The sequence below is a fragment of the Ochotona princeps genome, chromosome 24 (assembly GCF_030435755.1).
Source record: "Ochotona princeps isolate mOchPri1 chromosome 24, mOchPri1.hap1, whole genome shotgun sequence".
In the NCBI taxonomy this organism is placed as follows: domain Eukaryota; kingdom Metazoa; phylum Chordata; class Mammalia; order Lagomorpha; family Ochotonidae; genus Ochotona; species Ochotona princeps.
The window spans coordinates 24,545,324-24,562,128 of record NC_080855.1 but is presented as its reverse complement, the minus strand read 5'-3'; the positions used below and the strand labels follow the sequence as shown (position 1 = coordinate 24,562,128).

The 16,805-nt window shown below is 59.2% G+C and overlaps 2 protein-coding genes across 8 annotated transcripts; one reads left to right on the top strand and one right to left on the bottom strand.

Annotated features, from left to right (window-relative positions):
- Positions 1-46: 46 nt before the first annotated feature.
- On the top strand, positions 47-9,018 carry INO80E (INO80 complex subunit E). Of its 5 annotated transcripts, none has more exons than XM_058680577.1 (8): positions 47-240; positions 409-479; positions 647-699; positions 4,202-4,280; positions 4,377-4,485; positions 4,848-4,967; positions 7,407-7,495; positions 7,943-8,070. In XM_058680577.1, the coding sequence occupies exons 1-7, from the start codon at positions 160-162 to the stop codon at positions 7,473-7,475; spliced, it is 582 nt and encodes a 193-aa protein (XP_058536560.1). In that variant the 5' UTR covers positions 47-159; the 3' UTR covers positions 7,476-7,495; positions 7,943-8,070. The 5 variants fall into 5 exon arrangements, with proteins under 5 accessions (XP_058536560.1, XP_058536559.1, XP_012783019.2 ...); XM_058680578.1 differs by having other exon boundaries at positions 49-240; positions 4,851-4,967; XM_058680576.1 differs by lacking the exon at positions 7,407-7,495 and having other exon boundaries at positions 7,943-9,018.
- On the bottom strand, positions 8,892-13,538 carry DOC2A (double C2 domain alpha). Of its 3 annotated transcripts, XM_004586863.3 has the most exons (11): positions 13,342-13,538; positions 12,168-12,450; positions 11,723-11,802; positions 11,532-11,606; positions 11,274-11,383; positions 9,934-10,060; positions 9,783-9,842; positions 9,535-9,698; positions 9,329-9,410; positions 9,144-9,240; positions 8,892-9,057 (listed from the first exon to the last, which is right to left on the bottom strand). In XM_004586863.3, the coding sequence occupies exons 2-11, from the start codon at positions 12,439-12,441 to the stop codon at positions 8,912-8,914; spliced, it is 1,215 nt and encodes a 404-aa protein (XP_004586920.2). In that variant the 5' UTR covers positions 12,442-12,450; positions 13,342-13,538; the 3' UTR covers positions 8,892-8,911. The 3 variants fall into 3 exon arrangements, with proteins under 3 accessions (XP_004586920.2, XP_058536557.1, XP_058536558.1); XM_058680574.1 differs by having other exon boundaries at positions 8,892-9,240; XM_058680575.1 differs by lacking the exon at positions 13,342-13,538 and having other exon boundaries at positions 8,892-9,240; positions 12,168-12,551.
- Positions 13,539-16,805: the final 3,267 nt, after the last annotated feature.

The following is a 16,805-nucleotide window of genomic DNA, read 5'->3' as shown; positions in this document are numbered from 1 at the left end:
GCCCTCGTGGCCACGCCCTCCAGGCGCAGGGCACGACGGGAATTGTAGTCCGAGCGGGCTCCGGAAGTGGAAGCGTGAGCGGCCAGGCTTAGCCGACTGGTGGAGGGCTGGCCGGGGTCGCGGGACTCGAGACGCTGGGCCGCTGCTCCCGAACGGGTCATGAACGGGCCGGCGGATGGCGAAGTGGACTACAAAAAGAAATACCGGAATCTGAAGCGGAAGCTCAAGTTCCTCATCTACGTGAGTGCCGGAGAGAGGGAGGGTCGCCGGGGAGTGGAGTGGGCGGGGTGCGGCCTGGACGCCGGGAGGACCTCTGGGTCGGGGTTGACCCGGTGTGCGAAGGGAGGTGGGGGGGCCCATGACGGAGGGAGGGCCATTGGCCGAGCGCCCACTGTGCCTTCGCCTCAGGAGCACGAGTGCTTCCAGGAGGAGCTCCGCAAGGCCCAGAGGAAACTGCTGAAGGTGTCCCGGGACAAGAGGTGAGGTCCGCCCCCCGGGGAGGCAGGTGCAAGTGGCCCCAGGGGACTGTGCTGGATCGCGACCCTGGGGTGGAGCTGGGGGCGCTCAGGGCCCTGGGATCGATCCCAGGAGAGCGAGATAGGGTCGCACTGAGCAGCCGTGTTTTCTCCCGCTGCCTTGCCTGCAGTTTCCTGCTAGACCGACTCCTGCAGTACGAGAACGTGGATGAAGACTCCTCTGGTGAGCAAGGTCACGGCCGTTGGTGGAGGACTCGGCCCCCTCGCTGCTGCTCCTCCTCCTGCTTGACACTCCAGTGTTTCTTGGGCACCTGTTGGCGCCTGGCCCCGGGGGACATAGTTACAGAAAGGGACAAAGCCTGTGTGGCCTCTTCCAGTGTGCCATTTTCACTGGGGTGAAGAAATAAGTAATCTAGAATGTTCAATATCATCGAGGGCTGAAAGAGGGTGCAAGCTGTGGTGGAGGACCAGCTGGCAAATATCTTAGGTACTGGAATAGAGAATGTTTGAAGCAGCTACTTAACCCAGTGGAAGGGCCAGGAAAGCTGGGTTTCTATAGTTTTATTTATAAACACACATCTTAATGTTTTTGGACACCACACATGGTTTTTCTTAGGGAGCGTTTCCTCAACTAATGAAGAGTGTTAGAGAAGCCACGTTCAGCTGGAGGAGCACAGCAGGCAGGCAGTAGCCCATTCAGAGAGTCAGGGCTGAGCTGGGGCCTATGGCAGGTGGAACCAGTGGGCTTACGCTTGTGGGCACCTTGGGGAGCTCCAGGTGGGCTTTCGTGATGAGAAGAGGGTTGCAGCAGATGCGGCTCAGGTTTCCAGACTTGGCTGTGTGTGTCGTTTCTGGTGAGCTGTTCATGCATACAGATAGAAAAGGAAAAAGGAAACATAATGAGAGGTGGTCAGAATCACAACACAGGACACGTGCTGATGCTTCCCCTCGTGTGGGTTGCCAGCTGACACAGTGATACCGGGGTTGATGTGTTCTTATTGGCAAGGCGGATTTACAGAGAGAAGTTCCATCCGCTGGTTCACCTCCCAAGTGGCCGTAACAGCCGATGCTGAGCCAATCCTAAGCCGGGAGCTTCTTCCAGGTCTCCCACAGGGGTTCGTGGGCCCAAAGCTTTGGGTCGTCTTAGACTGCTTTTCTAGGCCGTAAGCAGAGAAGTCGAGTAGCTGGGACACAAACCAATGCCTGTATGGGATGCCAGCACTTGCAGGCCAGTTGAACCACCACACTGGGCTCAAAACAGTGATTTCATGACCTACCAATTGTGGATGTCCCTGGTTTGGAAAAGCCCAGAAGTAGAAGGGGCATATGTGGGCCACAGCACCAGGTGGGCTAACAACCAGTGCCACTGTAGTTTGTGTAAATAATGTTTTGGACCAAAACTACCACTCGCCTTACAGGAGGAGCAAAGCCCAGAGCAGACCCCAGCAGCAGCTGGGGTCTCTGGCAGAAACCGCAACTCTGACTGTTGGCTCTCCCTTGCTGTGGGAGACTAGTTAGCCTCCTGTGTGAGAGGAGCTCCAGGACATGCCCTGGAGGGAATCCAGCAAGTAGGTGGTCTGAATGGGTTAGGGCTGAAGAGAAAGAGCCTCAGGCTGGCCAGGGAGCCACCCGCAGGTAGCATTTCTCAGCACAGGGTGAGCAGAGCTGTGACAGCGAGAGGAAAGGGTTCTGGAAGAATCTGCAATGTACAAGGCCCTAGGGTGGGAATGGCATGTTTGTTGGGTTTTTTTGTTGTTGTTTTGTTCTGGTTTTTCCCTAATTGGAAAGTCATATGTACAGAGAGACAGAGAGAAAGATCTTCCATCTGCTGGTACACTCCTCAAATGACTACAGTGGCCAGAGCTGAGCTAATCCAGAGCCAGGAGCCAGGAGCTTCTTCTGGGTCTCCCACACAGTGCAGGGTCCCAAGGCTTTGGCTTGTCCTTGACTGCTTTCCCAAGCCATAAGCAAGGAGCTGGATGGAAAAGGGGGCAGCTGGGATACAAACCTGTGCCCATATGGGGTCCTGGCACATGCAAAGCAAGGACTTTAGCCACTAGGTTACTGTGCCAGGCCCCACTGTGATCAATTTTTTTCTTTTTTTTTTTTTTTAAGATTTATCTATTTTTATTGGAAAGTCAGATATACAGAGAAGAAGATCTTCCGTCCGCTGGGTCACTCCTCAAGTGTCCACAACAGCCAGAGCTGAGCTGATCCAGAGCCAGGAGCTTCTTCCGGGTCTCCCAAGCGGATGCAGGATCCCAAGGCTTTGGGCCATCCCCAACTGCTTTCCTAGGCCACAAGCAAGGATCTGGATGGGAAGCAGAGCCACCAAGACATGAACTGGTGCCCATAGGGGATCCCAGTGCATGCAAGGCGAGGACTTAAGCCACCTGGCTACCGCTGCAGTGTCGCTGTCCTGCAGCGATGGACTTGGTGCACGGAGCCGATAATAACACGCTTGGACTACTGACTGATGATCAATAGCCAAAATTTATTAGGGGCATCAGACTTTATATGCTGAGGGTCATACAGGATTAGGGTAGAGATACTTAGTTCATCAACAGAACCATCAACTGTTTCTATGCCTTAGTTTGGAAGTCCTTTTGCCTTGTATATTACTTCCCACTCAACTGTTCTTATACAAATGATATCTCATCAGGTATACGAAAGATAGCCATACAGTTGCTCTCATGCAAAGGATATCCAACCAGTCACACACAAGACATCCATTCAGTTGTTTATCATACAAATATTGTCCCATCAACTGTAATCCCGTGCTCGCTGACTATGGTCGCTGACCTACGGTCACAATGTCCTCCTACACTGCAGGTCCCTTAATCTACTTCTTAAAGGATGTGACAGGACAGATTTGGAGCGGCATGCATTCCATGAAGTGGTTATTCTGTTTTTTTCTTTTTTCTTTTTTTTTTTTTTTTTAAGGATTGATTGATTGATTGATTTGAAAGATAGAGTAACAGAAAGGGTAGAGGTAGAGAGATCCATCTTCCGTTCGCTGGTTCACTCCCCAAGTGGCCAGGCTGAAACCAGGTCTCCCACGTGGGTGCAGGGGTCCACACATTTGGGCCATCTTCCACTGCTTTCCCGTGTGCATTAGCAGATAGCTGGATCTGAAGTGCAGCAGCCGGGACAGGAACCAGCACGCGTGGGTGGCAGCATCACAGACTGCAGCTTAACTGCTGCGCCACACACCAACCCCTGTCGTGGCTGTGGAGTGCACAAGGAGCTTTTCCGTGACCCAGGGGGGAAGTTTTGTTTTTCACACAGCTGGATTAGCATGAAACAGGGTACAGTTGTGGTAGGAGGCCCTTGGAGTGCGAGCAGGCTGTGGGGGGTTGGGGAGTTGGGATCCCAGAGCAGCCTCACCTTGTGGCAGTTGCGGTTGGGAATGAGCAGGCCCCTGGATTTGGGGGGCATAAAACTGTCAAGAAGCTGGTGCTTCAAGGTCAGGTGCCGGCCCCCAGCCTTTCCTTCCGAGGCTCAAAGACATCATCCGGAGGTCCCAGCCTCCCCTTCGTCCCCGGAGGGTGTGATGAAAATGAGGAGGGACCATGAGTGGGAAAGAGCCTGGCAGGCAACCAGTGCTTGGCAAAGGTGGCAGGGGTGGGGGAGCCAGGGAGTCCATGGGTCTCCCTATAGCACCAGCAAGCCAGCTGGGAGTTGAGTTCCCCTGGCACCCCACTCATCCGCTGTCCCCCTCCCAGACTCCGATGCCACTGCCTCTTCAGATAACAGCGAGACAGAGGGAACACCCAAGTTGTCGGACACACCAGCTCCCAAGAGGTGAGAATCGGTCAGCACCCCTCTCCGCGGGGGTCCTCCACTACCACCCCTCAAGCAGCCCCACTGCCTCTGACCTCTCCTCTCTCGTTCTGGCAGGAAGAGAAGCCCTCCCCTGGGTGGCACCCCCTCCCCCTCCAGCCTCTCCCTGCCTCCTGCGGGATTTCCCCTTCAAGCTTCTGGGGCCCCGTCACCATACCTGAGCTCGGTGAGTCAGGGTTTGGGGTGGGAAATGGTGAACCCATATGCCTGGGACTCCAGAGGGGCACCGCTTAGGCTGAGGGGCTGAATGGCAGGGTGAGATGAGCCCAGCACTGGGGACTCGTGTGGATGCAGAGGGGTGAGTGGGGGCTGCCAGCCCACGTGTGCTTAGGAATGGGGGCCAGACATGACGGAGGAGAGCAGCCCCCGGCCGAGTCCTGCTGCCGCCCCCCTCCCCTCTGCTCCACGGGCCCGGGAGCCACACTCATCACCATCTCTTTTGTTTTTCCATCCTTCCTCCTGTTCGCATCTTTGCCCCTTCCCCCCTCACCCACTCCACACCTCATCTCCATCTTCCATTCCTCCCAGCAGCTGGCTTCCCCTCCCTACACCCCATTCCCTTCCGACTACCTGGCCCTGCAGCTGCCCGAGGCCAGCCCCCTGAGGCCCAAGCGGGAGAAACGACCCCGCCTGCCCCGGAAACTCAAGGTACCCTGGCTTGGGGACATCATGGAGGGGCCTGAGTGACAGAACAGCGTCTGAGGGAGGCTCGGACGGGCTGGGGCCCTGCCAAGAACATGGCAGGATGGATCCGGGGCTGGCAGGGCCACAGGCCAGGGCAAGGCACCAAGGCTGCTGGACGGACCCAGGGCAGGACCTTGCTTGGAGAAGTCGGCGAGGGCGCCTGCCTGGTACCATTGTCAGGTGACCAGGGACAGGGCACCTGTGTCCATAGCCCCCAAGGAGAGGCACAGAGTGGAGTTGATGCCAAATCCAGGCCTGAGCAGGTCTCTCCGACCTCGGGGTCCCCTGGACTGTGTCCCCATGAGGAGCTCAGATTGGGTCATAGTCAGTGTCCCCACAGTGCTGACTTTGTGCAGTGCTCAGGGCTCAGAGCCATGAGATGACCATGAGCCAGACAGAACCCCAGCCCCTCAGGGGGCTCCAGCAGGAAAAGGGTGGACAGGAACTGATACTGCAAGTGGGGTGGTACGGGGTGCTGTTTGCTCAGAGGCTCAAGGGAGATGAGTGCCAGCCATTTGGCTCTGTCCGTCATGCCACCAGTGCCCAGGCCCCGTGGCACGTGCGTGTGTCACTTGTTGGAGGACGCGGCCCATGTGGTGGGAGGAAAGTAAGAGGAGAGGCTGGTCAGAGCAGGCATGGGCTGAGGGGTTCCACCAGGTGTGGATTTGTCCCGTGAGTGAGGTGGCAACCCATGCGGAAAATTGCCCTTCTACACCGATGACTGGCACAGCTGGGAGGAGGCAGACCGGGTGTGGGGTTGAGGGTGCGCCCACGGACATGAGGAGGCTACCGCAGGAACCCAGGAGAGAGGCTATGTGGGTGCAGTGTGCACAGAGCTCCCTGAGGAGCAGGTGTGGCCTGGCCTGAGGTGGCCGGGCTGTGGCCCAGAGCAGGTGGGGAGGGAGAGAAGTCCAACCTCAGGCAGGTTGAGATGCCATCTGGACATGCCACACAGACAGTTGGGGCCAGGAGCCTGGGCCCAGAGGCGGCGGGTAGAGGACAGATGAGTGCTGGGCATGGAGCTTGCTGCCAACCCCACCCAGCTCAGAGTCCAGGCTTGGCCAACCCCGGCTCCAGAGCCCAAAGCAGAGTGGGAAGCCTCATTTGGAGTCACTCAGAAGATAGGTCCTAAAGTCTGTTCCCCAGCTCAGCCAGTGGCTTCTTCCTGTGTGACCTTGGCCCCGTGTCACTGTGACCAACAGGGCTTTAGCAAGGGTCCTGGCACTGCCCACCTGGATTTTGGTTTGTGGTCTGACAGAAGCAGATGGTAGAGAGGGCCAGGGTAAGTGGAGCTGGGAGCAGGTGCGTGGAGGGATGTGGCCTCAGTAGTGAGAACTGTGCCAGAGGGAAAGTGCCACCTAAGGGAGGGACCCACAGCAGCCACCATGGGATGGGTCAGGGAAGCGACCAGAGCAGGTTGTATTGGAGCCCAAGTAAGTGAGCTGTGGGTGCTATGGGCCGAGCAGCAGTGAGAAGGGGACAGGCACACCGTATTTTGTTGTCTGGGCTGAGTCAGCAGTGAGAAGGGGACAGGGACACCGTGTTTTGTTGTCTGGGCTGAGTCAGCAGTGAGAAGAGAGAAGGGGGTAGCCAAGAGAAATGGGAGTGGGTTCCAGAAGACCCAGCAGCCCAATTCTGGGACACCCATAGGCCTCTGTGGGGCTGATGTGAGGATCTGGGAGGCTGTTTGGCTGAGCAGAGGCGGGATGTCAGGACACCAAGCGTGTGGACTCCGTCACGCTCCGGCCATGGCAGCACGCTCCCTGAGCCTGCTTGTCTGCTCCGTGGGATCATCGGGAAGATAAAGCACATTCACTTCCTAGCCTGCTGCCTCGGCCCTGGTGAGCCGTCAGGCACATGGGGCAGGACAGGGACGGGCCTTACTCAGCTGCTCTCATGCCTGTGCTGGGGGTGGGGGGACAGGCAGGTGGGTGCCTGGCACCTGGTGAAGGCTGCTGCCCTGAGCAAGGGCTCCTGTCTGCCCAGAAGATCCTGCCAGGCTCCTGCCCCTGAACCATGGGCCACGGCTCCTGGAAAAGCTGGGGGCAGGCCTGTGGCCATGTAGGGAAGTGCGTGCACATTTCCTGCCATGCCCCAGGACTGGACCAGCATCTGCCCTGTGGGGACCTGGCAGGCCTGTGCCTCAACACTTCTCTGGCTAGGCCAAGGACACCTGCTCCCTTCCACAACTGCCCAGTGCTAGGGCCCATTAGCAAAGTAGACCCCTGCAGGTCCTGAGGGGAGGGCTGGTGAGGCCCCAGAGACAGGCAGGATGAAGCCCACCTCCAAGGTCAGAGGACAAAGCAGGACTTGGGCAAACAGAGGAGGGCCACTCCAGGTGGAGGGGCCAGCCTGTGGGGAGGCCCGAGGGGAGGCTGTGACACACTGAGGTCTGTGTTCTAGAGAGATCCCTCTGGCTGCAGTGTGGAGGAACTGGATCTGGGCGAGGCTGAAGGCAGGGAGTCCAGTTAGAGGCTGGTCCCATAGCACAGGTGAGCTGAGGAGGGCTTGGCCCAGCCCAGTGGCTGCGGGGATCCTAAGGAGGGGCCCTTCCAAGGGGGCCTAGAAGCTACGGGGGGGCCAAGAAGCTGTTCAGGCTCCTGGCTTAGGCATCCTACGGTACCTTCCACTGAAACAGTAAGTCCCACAGTTGGAGGAGGGCAAGGAAGCCAGAGGCGACAGGATGTAGCAAGGTGCCCAGAGGCGGGAGGCGGCCACCTGGGCAGGCTGGCGCTGCGGTTACCCACCACCCCAAGTTTCCCCCTGACAGGGCATGGCCAGCCTTCCCCTCCCTTCCCGTCAGCCTGCCTGCCCCACCCCACCCCCTCCATGCCCACCCGTCATCCCTAGGCACGCTGAAGGGGCTAGTGTGCCCAGCCCTACGTGGCCCCCAGCGGACCCCCACTGACGAGCCCTCCCTGTTTCTTTCTCTACTGCAGATGGCCGTGGGAGCTCCCGACTGCCCCGTGGGTGGGCCGCTCACTTTCCCGGGCCGGGGGGCTGGGACCACCCTGACCCCCTTGCCTCCCCCCAAGATGCCCCCGCCCACCATCCTGAGCACGGTCCCTCGGCAGATGTTCAGCGACGCAGGCAGTGGGGACGACGCCCTGGATGGGGACGACGACCTGGTGATCGACATCCCGGAGTGAGCCGCCGCATCGTGGCTGATACATGAGCCCCCAGCTTGCTTGGAGCTGTTTATTGACGCCTGGTTGCCATGCTTTGGCCACTGACACAATCTGAAAAGGCGCAGTCATGCACGCGCGTACCCCGGGACGGTGGTGGGGCCCTGCCCTGGCATCCCAGCCCCCTCGGGGACAGTTGTTTAATGGAGTAGTCAGGAGCACCTGCCACCTCGTGGGCAGCAGAGCGCCTGTAACAGTGCCCCCTCTCCCCAGTCAAGGGCAGCTGTACAGGGCTGGGGTGGGAGGGGTGTATGTGCATGTGTGTGTGTATGTGTATGTGTGTGTTTTTAAATGAAAACTGTTAATGGAGTGGCTCGCTCTGTCCTCTCCTGCTTAGCAAACATTCTTCTCCAAACCTCCCCTAATCCGACCTCCTCCCTGGGTGGCAGTGGGGGCCGGGGCAGCCTGGGGAGGCAGGAGAAAGGGGCGCCGGGAAGGGGCGAGGAGTTGGGGGGCTCCCCGCAGATGTGCAGAGGCGGGGCGCTTTGCATATTTGCAGGTAATAGCGAGTCAGGCAGGAGTAAGTTTGCATATGTGAGTACAGATCTCCACAGTCCCTCAAAAGCAAGACAGCCCCACGGTCACAGAGACTCTCACGAAAATAAGACAGTTAGTGTGAGGCAGGGGGACACCCTACCCCATGTAAACGTGCAACACGTGCGAAGATTGGGTGCTGGACCTGGCCCCCAGGGACCAGTGCAGTGTGGTGACAGTTGCAGCAGCTCAGGCTGAGGGCAGAGCCCCAGCAGCTGGGGGCAGTTCGCTGGTCAAGGTGTGCCAGCGCTCCAGGGCTGTGTCCAGCTGCTGCAGGCAGTCGCACCAGTGTTTCCGGGCCTCTCCACGGGCACCCGGCCCCAGCGACACGCCGCCTGGCGGCATGTACGGCACAGTAACCAACCAACCACCTTCCACCACCCTCCCTCGGCACCCCCCACAAGCACAGCTCCCCCCTCACCAATGAAGTCGTTAGATTTGCCGATGTCATAGTCCCAGACGGTAACCTCCAGGGTCTTGGCAGCCAGGGCGGAGAGCTCCATCTCATAGAAAAACTCCTGGGGAGACCAGCCGCACCTTCTGCTGGGGCTCTCCCCGAAGCCCACACCCAGCCCAGAGCCGCCTTCCCTTCCCTGCCTCATTTACCTCATGAAATTCTGGATTTAGCGTCTTCTTCTTTACACACGTCTTGTGCTTGGATTTCTTATCCACATCCGGTCTCAGGTACCTATGGGGTGGGGTGCAGCTGAGAGGAAGCCATACTGCACAGGGTCCTGCCGCGGCCCTGCAGGAACACCAGGCAGGGGGGCAGGCTCCTTGGGGTGGGCAGCAGGCCACAGGCAAGGGCTCACGTCTTGACGTAGGGGTCTGAGTAGCCGTTGACGTCCATGGCAGCCAGGTGGGCACAGCGGATGATGCCTACCAGCAGCCCCCGGCGCCGGGAGCTGTAGCTGAGGCTCAGCAGGATGCGGCCACGCTCCTCCAGCAGCCCAGGCCCCTGCTCTGCCTGCTCCAGCTGTAGGAACAGGGCCAGCGCTCAGCTGGGACGTCCACTACCTCCCCCTACCCAGCAAGAGTCCCTCCAAAGGGGCAGCCTTACCTCCTTCAGGTAGCAGGAAATGCCCCTCAATGCTGCCGACATGGAAGAAGGTGAAGCCAGCTAAGGAGGGGGAGGGAGACAGAAGGTTCTAGAAACTTGGTCTGCCCTGGAGGTTTCCCCTTCTGGTGCCCCTATAAGCCCCTGCACGGACCGGGACCTGGCGTTCAAGGCAGATGTTAAAATGCTTCTTTTGTGAAGGCTTGAGGCGGCGAAGGGGCACTCGGATCTCCCCAATAAACTCATTGTGGCTCAGCTTGTCTTCATCGCAGACGGAGATCCTGGAGGGAACTACAGGGTCAGAGCACCCAGGGCAAAGGGGCTGGGCACCCCCTCCAGGGTGGGAGGGAGATCCTCAGACCAGTGCCAGCTCTGCCCTGAACTGAGCTGAGCAGGATGACCACACTTGCCTGGTCCCTCAGCCCTTCCTCCTCCGGCTGCCCACACACAGCCCCTGGTCCATGAGAGCCCCCTCCCCTCACCACCCATGGACCAGATCCAACCAGTGCCTCAGACATGCACCAGTACGCATGAGCACAGCGGGGGACCCTGGGATGCTACAGGGTGCCCTCTCACCTCCTGTGCAAAACAGGGGCCTGGCCTGGCAGAGACCCAGGGACCCAGCTGTAAGGAAAAGCTCGGTTCCCTTCCTCTGTCCCCTTCCCCAGCCCTTGTGCCGCTGCCTCTGCCAGTGGCCACTGGGCTGAGCCACCATGGCATGTGAGGATGCCAATTGCCAGCCAGCCACCTGTAGGACCCTGGGGAAGTCACTTCACGTCCTAAGCAGCCACCCCCATCTGCAAAAGGAGATAATGAGCAGCTGCCTCCTAATGCTATTATGAGCACAAATGAAATAGATGTAAAAAATGCGTGGCCCAGGCTGGGCACCAGTGAGCAGCAGTATTTTTAGGCCTCCGATTCTCTCACATCTGAAAGCCCAGACGAGCCTTTCTGGTTTTTTGCCTTTGTCCTCCTCCCCTGCCGTCTGCCCCCGCAGCCACCACCAGCGTGAGCTCTGGAAAACAGCCCTGGCCATGCCCTTTTCCGTGGCTCCCAGGACTGCTTGAGAGGCCAGGCAGGGGGCCTCTGGTGGCCTGGGCTTGTTACTCTCCACTGTCCCTAGGGTCACAGGGCGCGTTCCCTGTCGCAGAAGACTTCAGTGCTTAAGAAAAGTGGACACTGGGGCTCCAACAGGAAGCTGCGAGTCCCAACTGGCCAGGCGAGGAACAATGAACCTGCCCAGTCAAGAGAGTGGTGGTCACCTATTCCAGAGGGCAGCAGGAGCTATTGGGGAAGGGATGAGGGCAGGGGGCTGGAAGACCGGGAAGATCTTTGGGCAGGCTGCTGGGGAGGCACAGATTGTTCCTGAACATCAGAAAAGTAGGAGCTTCACGGGACTTGGCAATGGATGCGCTAACCACAGGTTAAATGACAGGGGCTCAAGGAGAATGCCACCAGGCAGGAATCCCTGTGGCACTGGCGGGGGGACCTCACCTGAGCACCTTATGAGTGATGTCATCAACTGTGATCCCGCTGTACGTCAGGTCCTCGTTCCACACGGGATTCAACGTGTTCCTCTGAGTCTTAGTTTTTAGCTTATTGGCCTGGGACCCAGAGACAAAGAGATTGAATGACACATCCCCCACTGACCCACACAAACTGAACACAAGGGTTGGGAGGGGGGTGTCAGGGGTCTGGGACACTGGGCCCAGGTCCAGGCCAGGTGGGGGCAGACTGGAAGGAGGCTGTTACCTTGCAGGCTCCAGGCAACAGGTGCAGCTTAACATAGGGGTCAGCCAGGCCGTTGAAGTCCATGGGCTTAAGGCCCTGCAAAGAGGGAAGAGGGTTGCGGCTCCTCCTCTTCCTCTGCAGAGGGGGTAGGGAGGGGGAAGGAGGAGCTGGCTCCACCCTGCTCCTCCCAGGTCAGAGGGGAGTGCGCCTACCTTGGCCCTGAGGATGCTACAGTGCAAGGTGCAGGAGGCCTGGTCATACAGAAGGTCAAACTCCAGGGTGCCCAGGGAAGCTGGGGAAGTGGGGACAGAGTGTGAGTCAGTATGCCGTGCCAGGTCAGGCACATGGCATAGGGTGTGTTTGTGTGTGTGCCCATGCGTGTACCAGCAGCTGAGTGGGCATGTGCGTGTGTGCGTCTGGGTCCCTGGCTTGGCCGCCAAGCGGGACTGTGTGGGTGGCAGAAATATTGAATATTGAGCCTCGCTGATGCTGAAACCGCCACACACCGGCTGCAGCTGTGCCGGCAGTCCCCACAACCCGTCGCCGCCACCACCACCACGGCCTCCGGCCGCCCCCCCACCCCCACCCCACCCTGCGCCCTATACACTCCCACAGCAGCTCCCACAGCCCCCTCCCCCCCATCAGCACCCCACTCACTGGCATCGTCCGAGTCGTAACTGTCCACCTCGGCTCCATCCTCGGGCGTGCTAGCCCCAAGGAGGGCGGCTGGGGGGGCCAGAGCCAGGGGGGCCAGATGGGCAGAGGCCTCCCCGCAGCTCCCAACGCCGCCACCCCCTCCTTCGGGTCCCGGTCCCAGGCGGGGGAAATAGTCGGAGATCTGGCGGATGGGCCGGATGGGCCCGGGGCACACGTTGATGGCCATGTGCTCCTGAATGTTGATGGTCATGCGGTCGCCCCTGCGGCCCCTCATGCAGCGCTCCTGGCCGGCGAGGGGTGACAGTGTGAGCCCGGCTGCCTCCCTCCACCTGCTGGCTACTGGCCGCTGGCGGAGCGCCGGGGCAGCCTGCGCCGCTGGTGACCCTCACTGGCCTGTCCTGCCAGGTGACAAAGGAGTAGCCACCTGTGCCGGTCTAGGGGCCACAGCCACCGGAGCCCTGGGCCCTCACTGCACAGAAGAGGCTGCCAGCCCACTCCCCCAGACTGGTATCTTTAGACTGGTCACCCTCCTGCCTCCTTCTGGGCTCTGGGCTTCCCCCAAGCCCTGGCTCCCCTGGAGGTCCCACCTCTCTCTCTCCGGTCATTCTCTGCACCAGGCGCTGCTCGGGTCAGGGTGCCCCCGCCCCTCCGGGCTGCCTATGCCCTGCGGTCCTGTCTTCACCCAAGCCCAAAATCCCTGTGCCTGTCTCGTCCTTCCCTGCCCCCCACTGCCACCCAAGTAGGGGACCCCAGCCCGAGACGCCTCCTCCTCTTGAGCGTGAAATTGCAGCCGCAGGCACGCTGAACACCCCCCTTGGCCCCTTCCCGCACGCCCCCGGCCGGCCCAGCCCCCTGCACCTGCCTCTGTGCCTCCAACAGGTGCCCGGGCACTGCGCTGCCGGCGGGGCGGCGGCGGCGGCCAGCGAGGAGAGCGCCGAGTCCGGCTGTGCGAGCCGCCGGGGGAGCCCGAGCCGCGAAAGTGCGGGGAGGAGGCGGAGGGGGGTGAGCGCGGGGAAGCGCCGAGGCCGCCGGCGCCGGCAGCGGGGGGCGGGGCGCGAGGCCGGGCCGGGGAGGGGGCGGGACTCGGGCTCACCCCCGCCGGGCCCCCACGGCCGTGCCCACGTGGGCGAGCTCACACGCACGCACCAGCCTGCACGCGCGCTCGCACACTCACCGGAGAACTTCGCAGACGCAAACACGCGGGCTTCTTGCGCCACCGGGAAGGCGCAGGGAGAGCGCCCGGGGTTGGGGTTGGGGAAGCGGGTGAGGACAGGAGGGACGGGTTTCCCAACTCGTCCCGGGAGACCCTGGCCGCCGCCCACCCGAGCGCTCCGAGTCCTCAGGGCCGCCCTCCCCTCCTGGGGCTCCCGGGCCCGACCACCGGCCTTGTTGCCATGGCAACGCCGGCTCATCTCTCCCCCACCCCACCCCACCGCACCCCACCCGCACTGCTTCACGCCCTTCCCCCCAGCAAAGGACGCTTGGATGAGGGAGGAAGGCGTTGGTCCCCCCCATCCCAGGGCCCGTAGGGGCGGGGCTTAGAGATCCGCAGTGACTTGGATCCTGTCTGCCCGCCGCTGCTGGGCCTGGGATCTGCGGGGGTCTTCCAGGAGGGTTGGGGGACCTCACCGTGCTAGGGAGAAGTCAAAAGTCCCAGGCTGCGGTTTCCCCAACGCCTCCTCCTTGGCCACTCCCCAGGGGCCAGTGCCCCCTCTCAGGGGTGGCATCTCCTTGGAGAATCCCACACCAGCAGCAGCCCTTATCAATAACTCAGTGTCCCCGCCCCACCCCATTGTCTGCCCCCTCTCACCTGGACCCTGCTCCACACCTGCCATCCATGGCCCCTCTACCCTAGCCACTTTTGATCTTGGCTCCAGCTTGACCTGGCTGTGGTCTTCAAGGCCTTTTAGCTGCCCACGCTGGCTCCCAGCCTTCCCCACACAATTCCTGGAAGTTCCTGGACATCCACAACTCTAGAGCTCCGTACCTTGGCTCCCAAAGGCTCCTCAACCTGAGACACCTTCCTTTCCTTCAGGGGTCATCTCAGGCCACCTCCTCCTAGGAGCCTGCCTGCAGTAGGCAAGCTCGGCTTGCCTGGTTCTGGCTTAGTTGCTCCCTGCCTGTTGACATGTCTGTCTCTCGCACCAGCCAATAAGCCAGTGGCAGGTTCATCTGAGTCCTCCAGTGCCCCACCCTGGGCCTGGCGCTAAGTCAGCACCGTGGAATGGCAGGGTTAAAAGGGGGCAGTGTGGTTGTGCAACAAGAGTGAATACTCATGCACCTGCTGTATACCACCAAAATGAGTGCAGGACACCTGTAACCTCTACTGCAATGTCTGGGTTCCTGGTCCAGCCTCCTCTAGATGCGCATCCCGGGAGGCAGTAGGTGGTGGCTTGAGTACTTGGGTCCTTGCCACCCATGGAGGAGACCCAGATTTGAGGTTATAGTCCCTGCCTCAGCCTGAAACAGACCCAGCTGTTTCTGGCATTTGGGGAATGGACTAGCAGATGGAAGCGCACTCTGTGTTTCAAATAAAACAAATCTTACATTAAAAGGCAAAATGACACATAAAGGGTCCCAGCACGGAAGCTTAGAGGCTAAAGTCCTTGCCTAGGAACATGCTGGGATCCTATACGGGGCACTGGTTCTAATTCCTGCCTTGCTTCCCATCCAGCTCCCTGCTTGTGGCCTGGGAAAGCAGTCAAGGACAGCCCAAAGCTTGGGACCCTGTACCCACGTGGGAGACCCAGAAGAATCTCCAGGTTCCTGGCTTCCGATCAGCTCAGTTCCGGCCACTGGGGCCACTTGGGGAGTGAATCAACAGACGAATGATCTTCCTCTCTGTCTCTCCTCCTCTCTATATATCTGACTTTCCAATAAAAATAAGTAAGTCTTTAAAAAAAAAATGGCACGGGAGAACCCAAGTATCTATGTAATTGTGTCACATAATACAATGTAATTACTGAAGTTAAATAATAAATATATAAAAAAAAAAAAGAACCTGAGGGGGGAAAAAAAAAATGGCACACAGAGAGAAAAAACTTTTTGTGTGTCTGCTGGTTTACCCCCCAAATGCCCACAATAGCCGGGTAGTGTGGCCTCCCACCTGTGTAGGCAGGAACCCAAGGACTTGGAACATTTTCCACTGCTTTCCCAACACATTATCAGGGAGCTGGATTGGATGTAGGGCACCCCATGGGACTTGAACCATCTCTACAACATGGCATATCCCAAGCAGTGACTTAATTGCTGTGCCAGCCCCCCACCCCGGCGGCAGGATTTTAAGCAACAGAAGCACATGCCTTCCAATTTGTGCTGATGGATGGCTGGGCAACAGGTCACAGGGAGTGACTGCACATGTGGATGTGGCTGACCCAACCTGAAGGCTGTGGCTGTAAACCCAGAGAGACACAACGCTGTTGGCTTACGTGAAAAGAGAACACAAAGCAGGGGTGAAGTGGGGGGATTGGGGATTGATGTGGAAGCAGAGCGAACAGCTCTTACTGTGGGGATTGCCAAGGAGGAAGCAGGGACAGAGCTGGCTCTGTGTGCGTTTGTGTGCGCGCGCGCGCGCCTGATGAGCCCATTCGCTGAGATGAAGAGACAGCAGAGGGAGCAGGCTGAGGAGTCGGATCACCCAGGGCCCCACGTGGGTGGCACGGGCATCTGGGATGTTCTTAGATTGACACATGCAGACAGGCACAGGAAATGGGATCTGGGGGTCTGTAGCTCGGGGGAGCGAGGTCTGGGCTGGAAATATACATTCGTGGTGAGTCACCAGCCTATAGCTGGTATTTAAAGCCAGGAGGCTGGGTGAGATCACCTTGGGAGGAAGAATATAGATCCAAGGCCAGGTCCACGGCTGAGCTGGCAGTAGGAGGAGGGAGTGGAGCAGCCCTGGGGACTGGGGGAGTGTTGCTGTCCTGTGGGAGTGAGGGCTGGGTGCACCCTGTGCTGGACAGAAGCCATGCAAAGGAAAGGGAGCATCAAAAAGATGCCATTGGTGGGGCCGGTGCTGTGGCATACTCTGTTCAACTGCTGCCTGCAGCACAAATGTCCCATATGGGCACTGGTTCAAGTCCTGGCTGTTACATTTCTGATCCAGCTCCTTGCTAATGTGCCTGGGAAAGCAGCAGCAAATGGCCTAAGAACATGAGCCCCTGCTACCCATACGGAATATCTGGATGAAGCTTCTGGCTCCTGGTTTTAATTTGGCCCAGCCTTGACCATTGTAGCCACTTAGGGGATGCACCAGTAGGTGGAAGATCTCTCTCTCTCTCCCTCTCTCCCTCTCCTTCCCCGCCCTCTCTCTCTCTCTCTCTCTCTCTCTCTGTCTCTGTGTAAGTAGGTTTCTCTCTGTAACTCTGCCTTTCAAGTGAAGAACCTTGCACCTGTGTAGGAGGCCTGGAAGAAACTCCTGGCTTCTGATTGTCCCAGCTCTGGCCATTGCAGCCATTTTGGGAATGAGAGCGATCTTTCTGTTTCTCCTTCTCTCTGTAAATCTGATCTACTTTTCCAATAAAGAAGAAGAGCTGGGCCCGCGCAATAGGCTGAAGTCTTCGTCTTACATATGCTGGGATCCCATATGGGCACCAGTTCATGTCCCAGCTCCACTTCCTTGCTAGCTCCCTGCTTATG

Bases quoted from the DNA above. Each gene is read 5' to 3' on its own strand.
- DOC2A (XM_058680574.1), bottom strand. From the start codon at position 12,441: ATGAGGGGCCGCAGGGGCGACCGCATGACCATCAACATTCAGGAGCAC. The intron at 11,607-11,722 runs GTAGGCGCACTC...CCCTCTTTGCAG, and splicing joins GTAGCATCCTCAGGGCCAAG to GGCCTTAAGCCCATGGACTT. The intron at 9,411-9,534 runs GTGAGCCCTTGC...CCCACCCCATAG, and splicing joins TCAGACCCCTACGTCAAGAC to GTACCTGAGACCGGATGTGG.
- INO80E (XM_058680576.1), top strand. From the start codon at position 160: ATGAACGGGCCGGCGGATGGCGAAGTGGACTACAAAAAGAAATACCGG. The intron at 4,281-4,376 runs GTGAGAATCGGT...TCGTTCTGGCAG, and splicing joins GACACACCAGCTCCCAAGAG to GAAGAGAAGCCCTCCCCTGG. The intron at 4,486-4,847 runs GTGAGTCAGGGT...CATTCCTCCCAG, and splicing joins CGTCACCATACCTGAGCTCG to CAGCTGGCTTCCCCTCCCTA.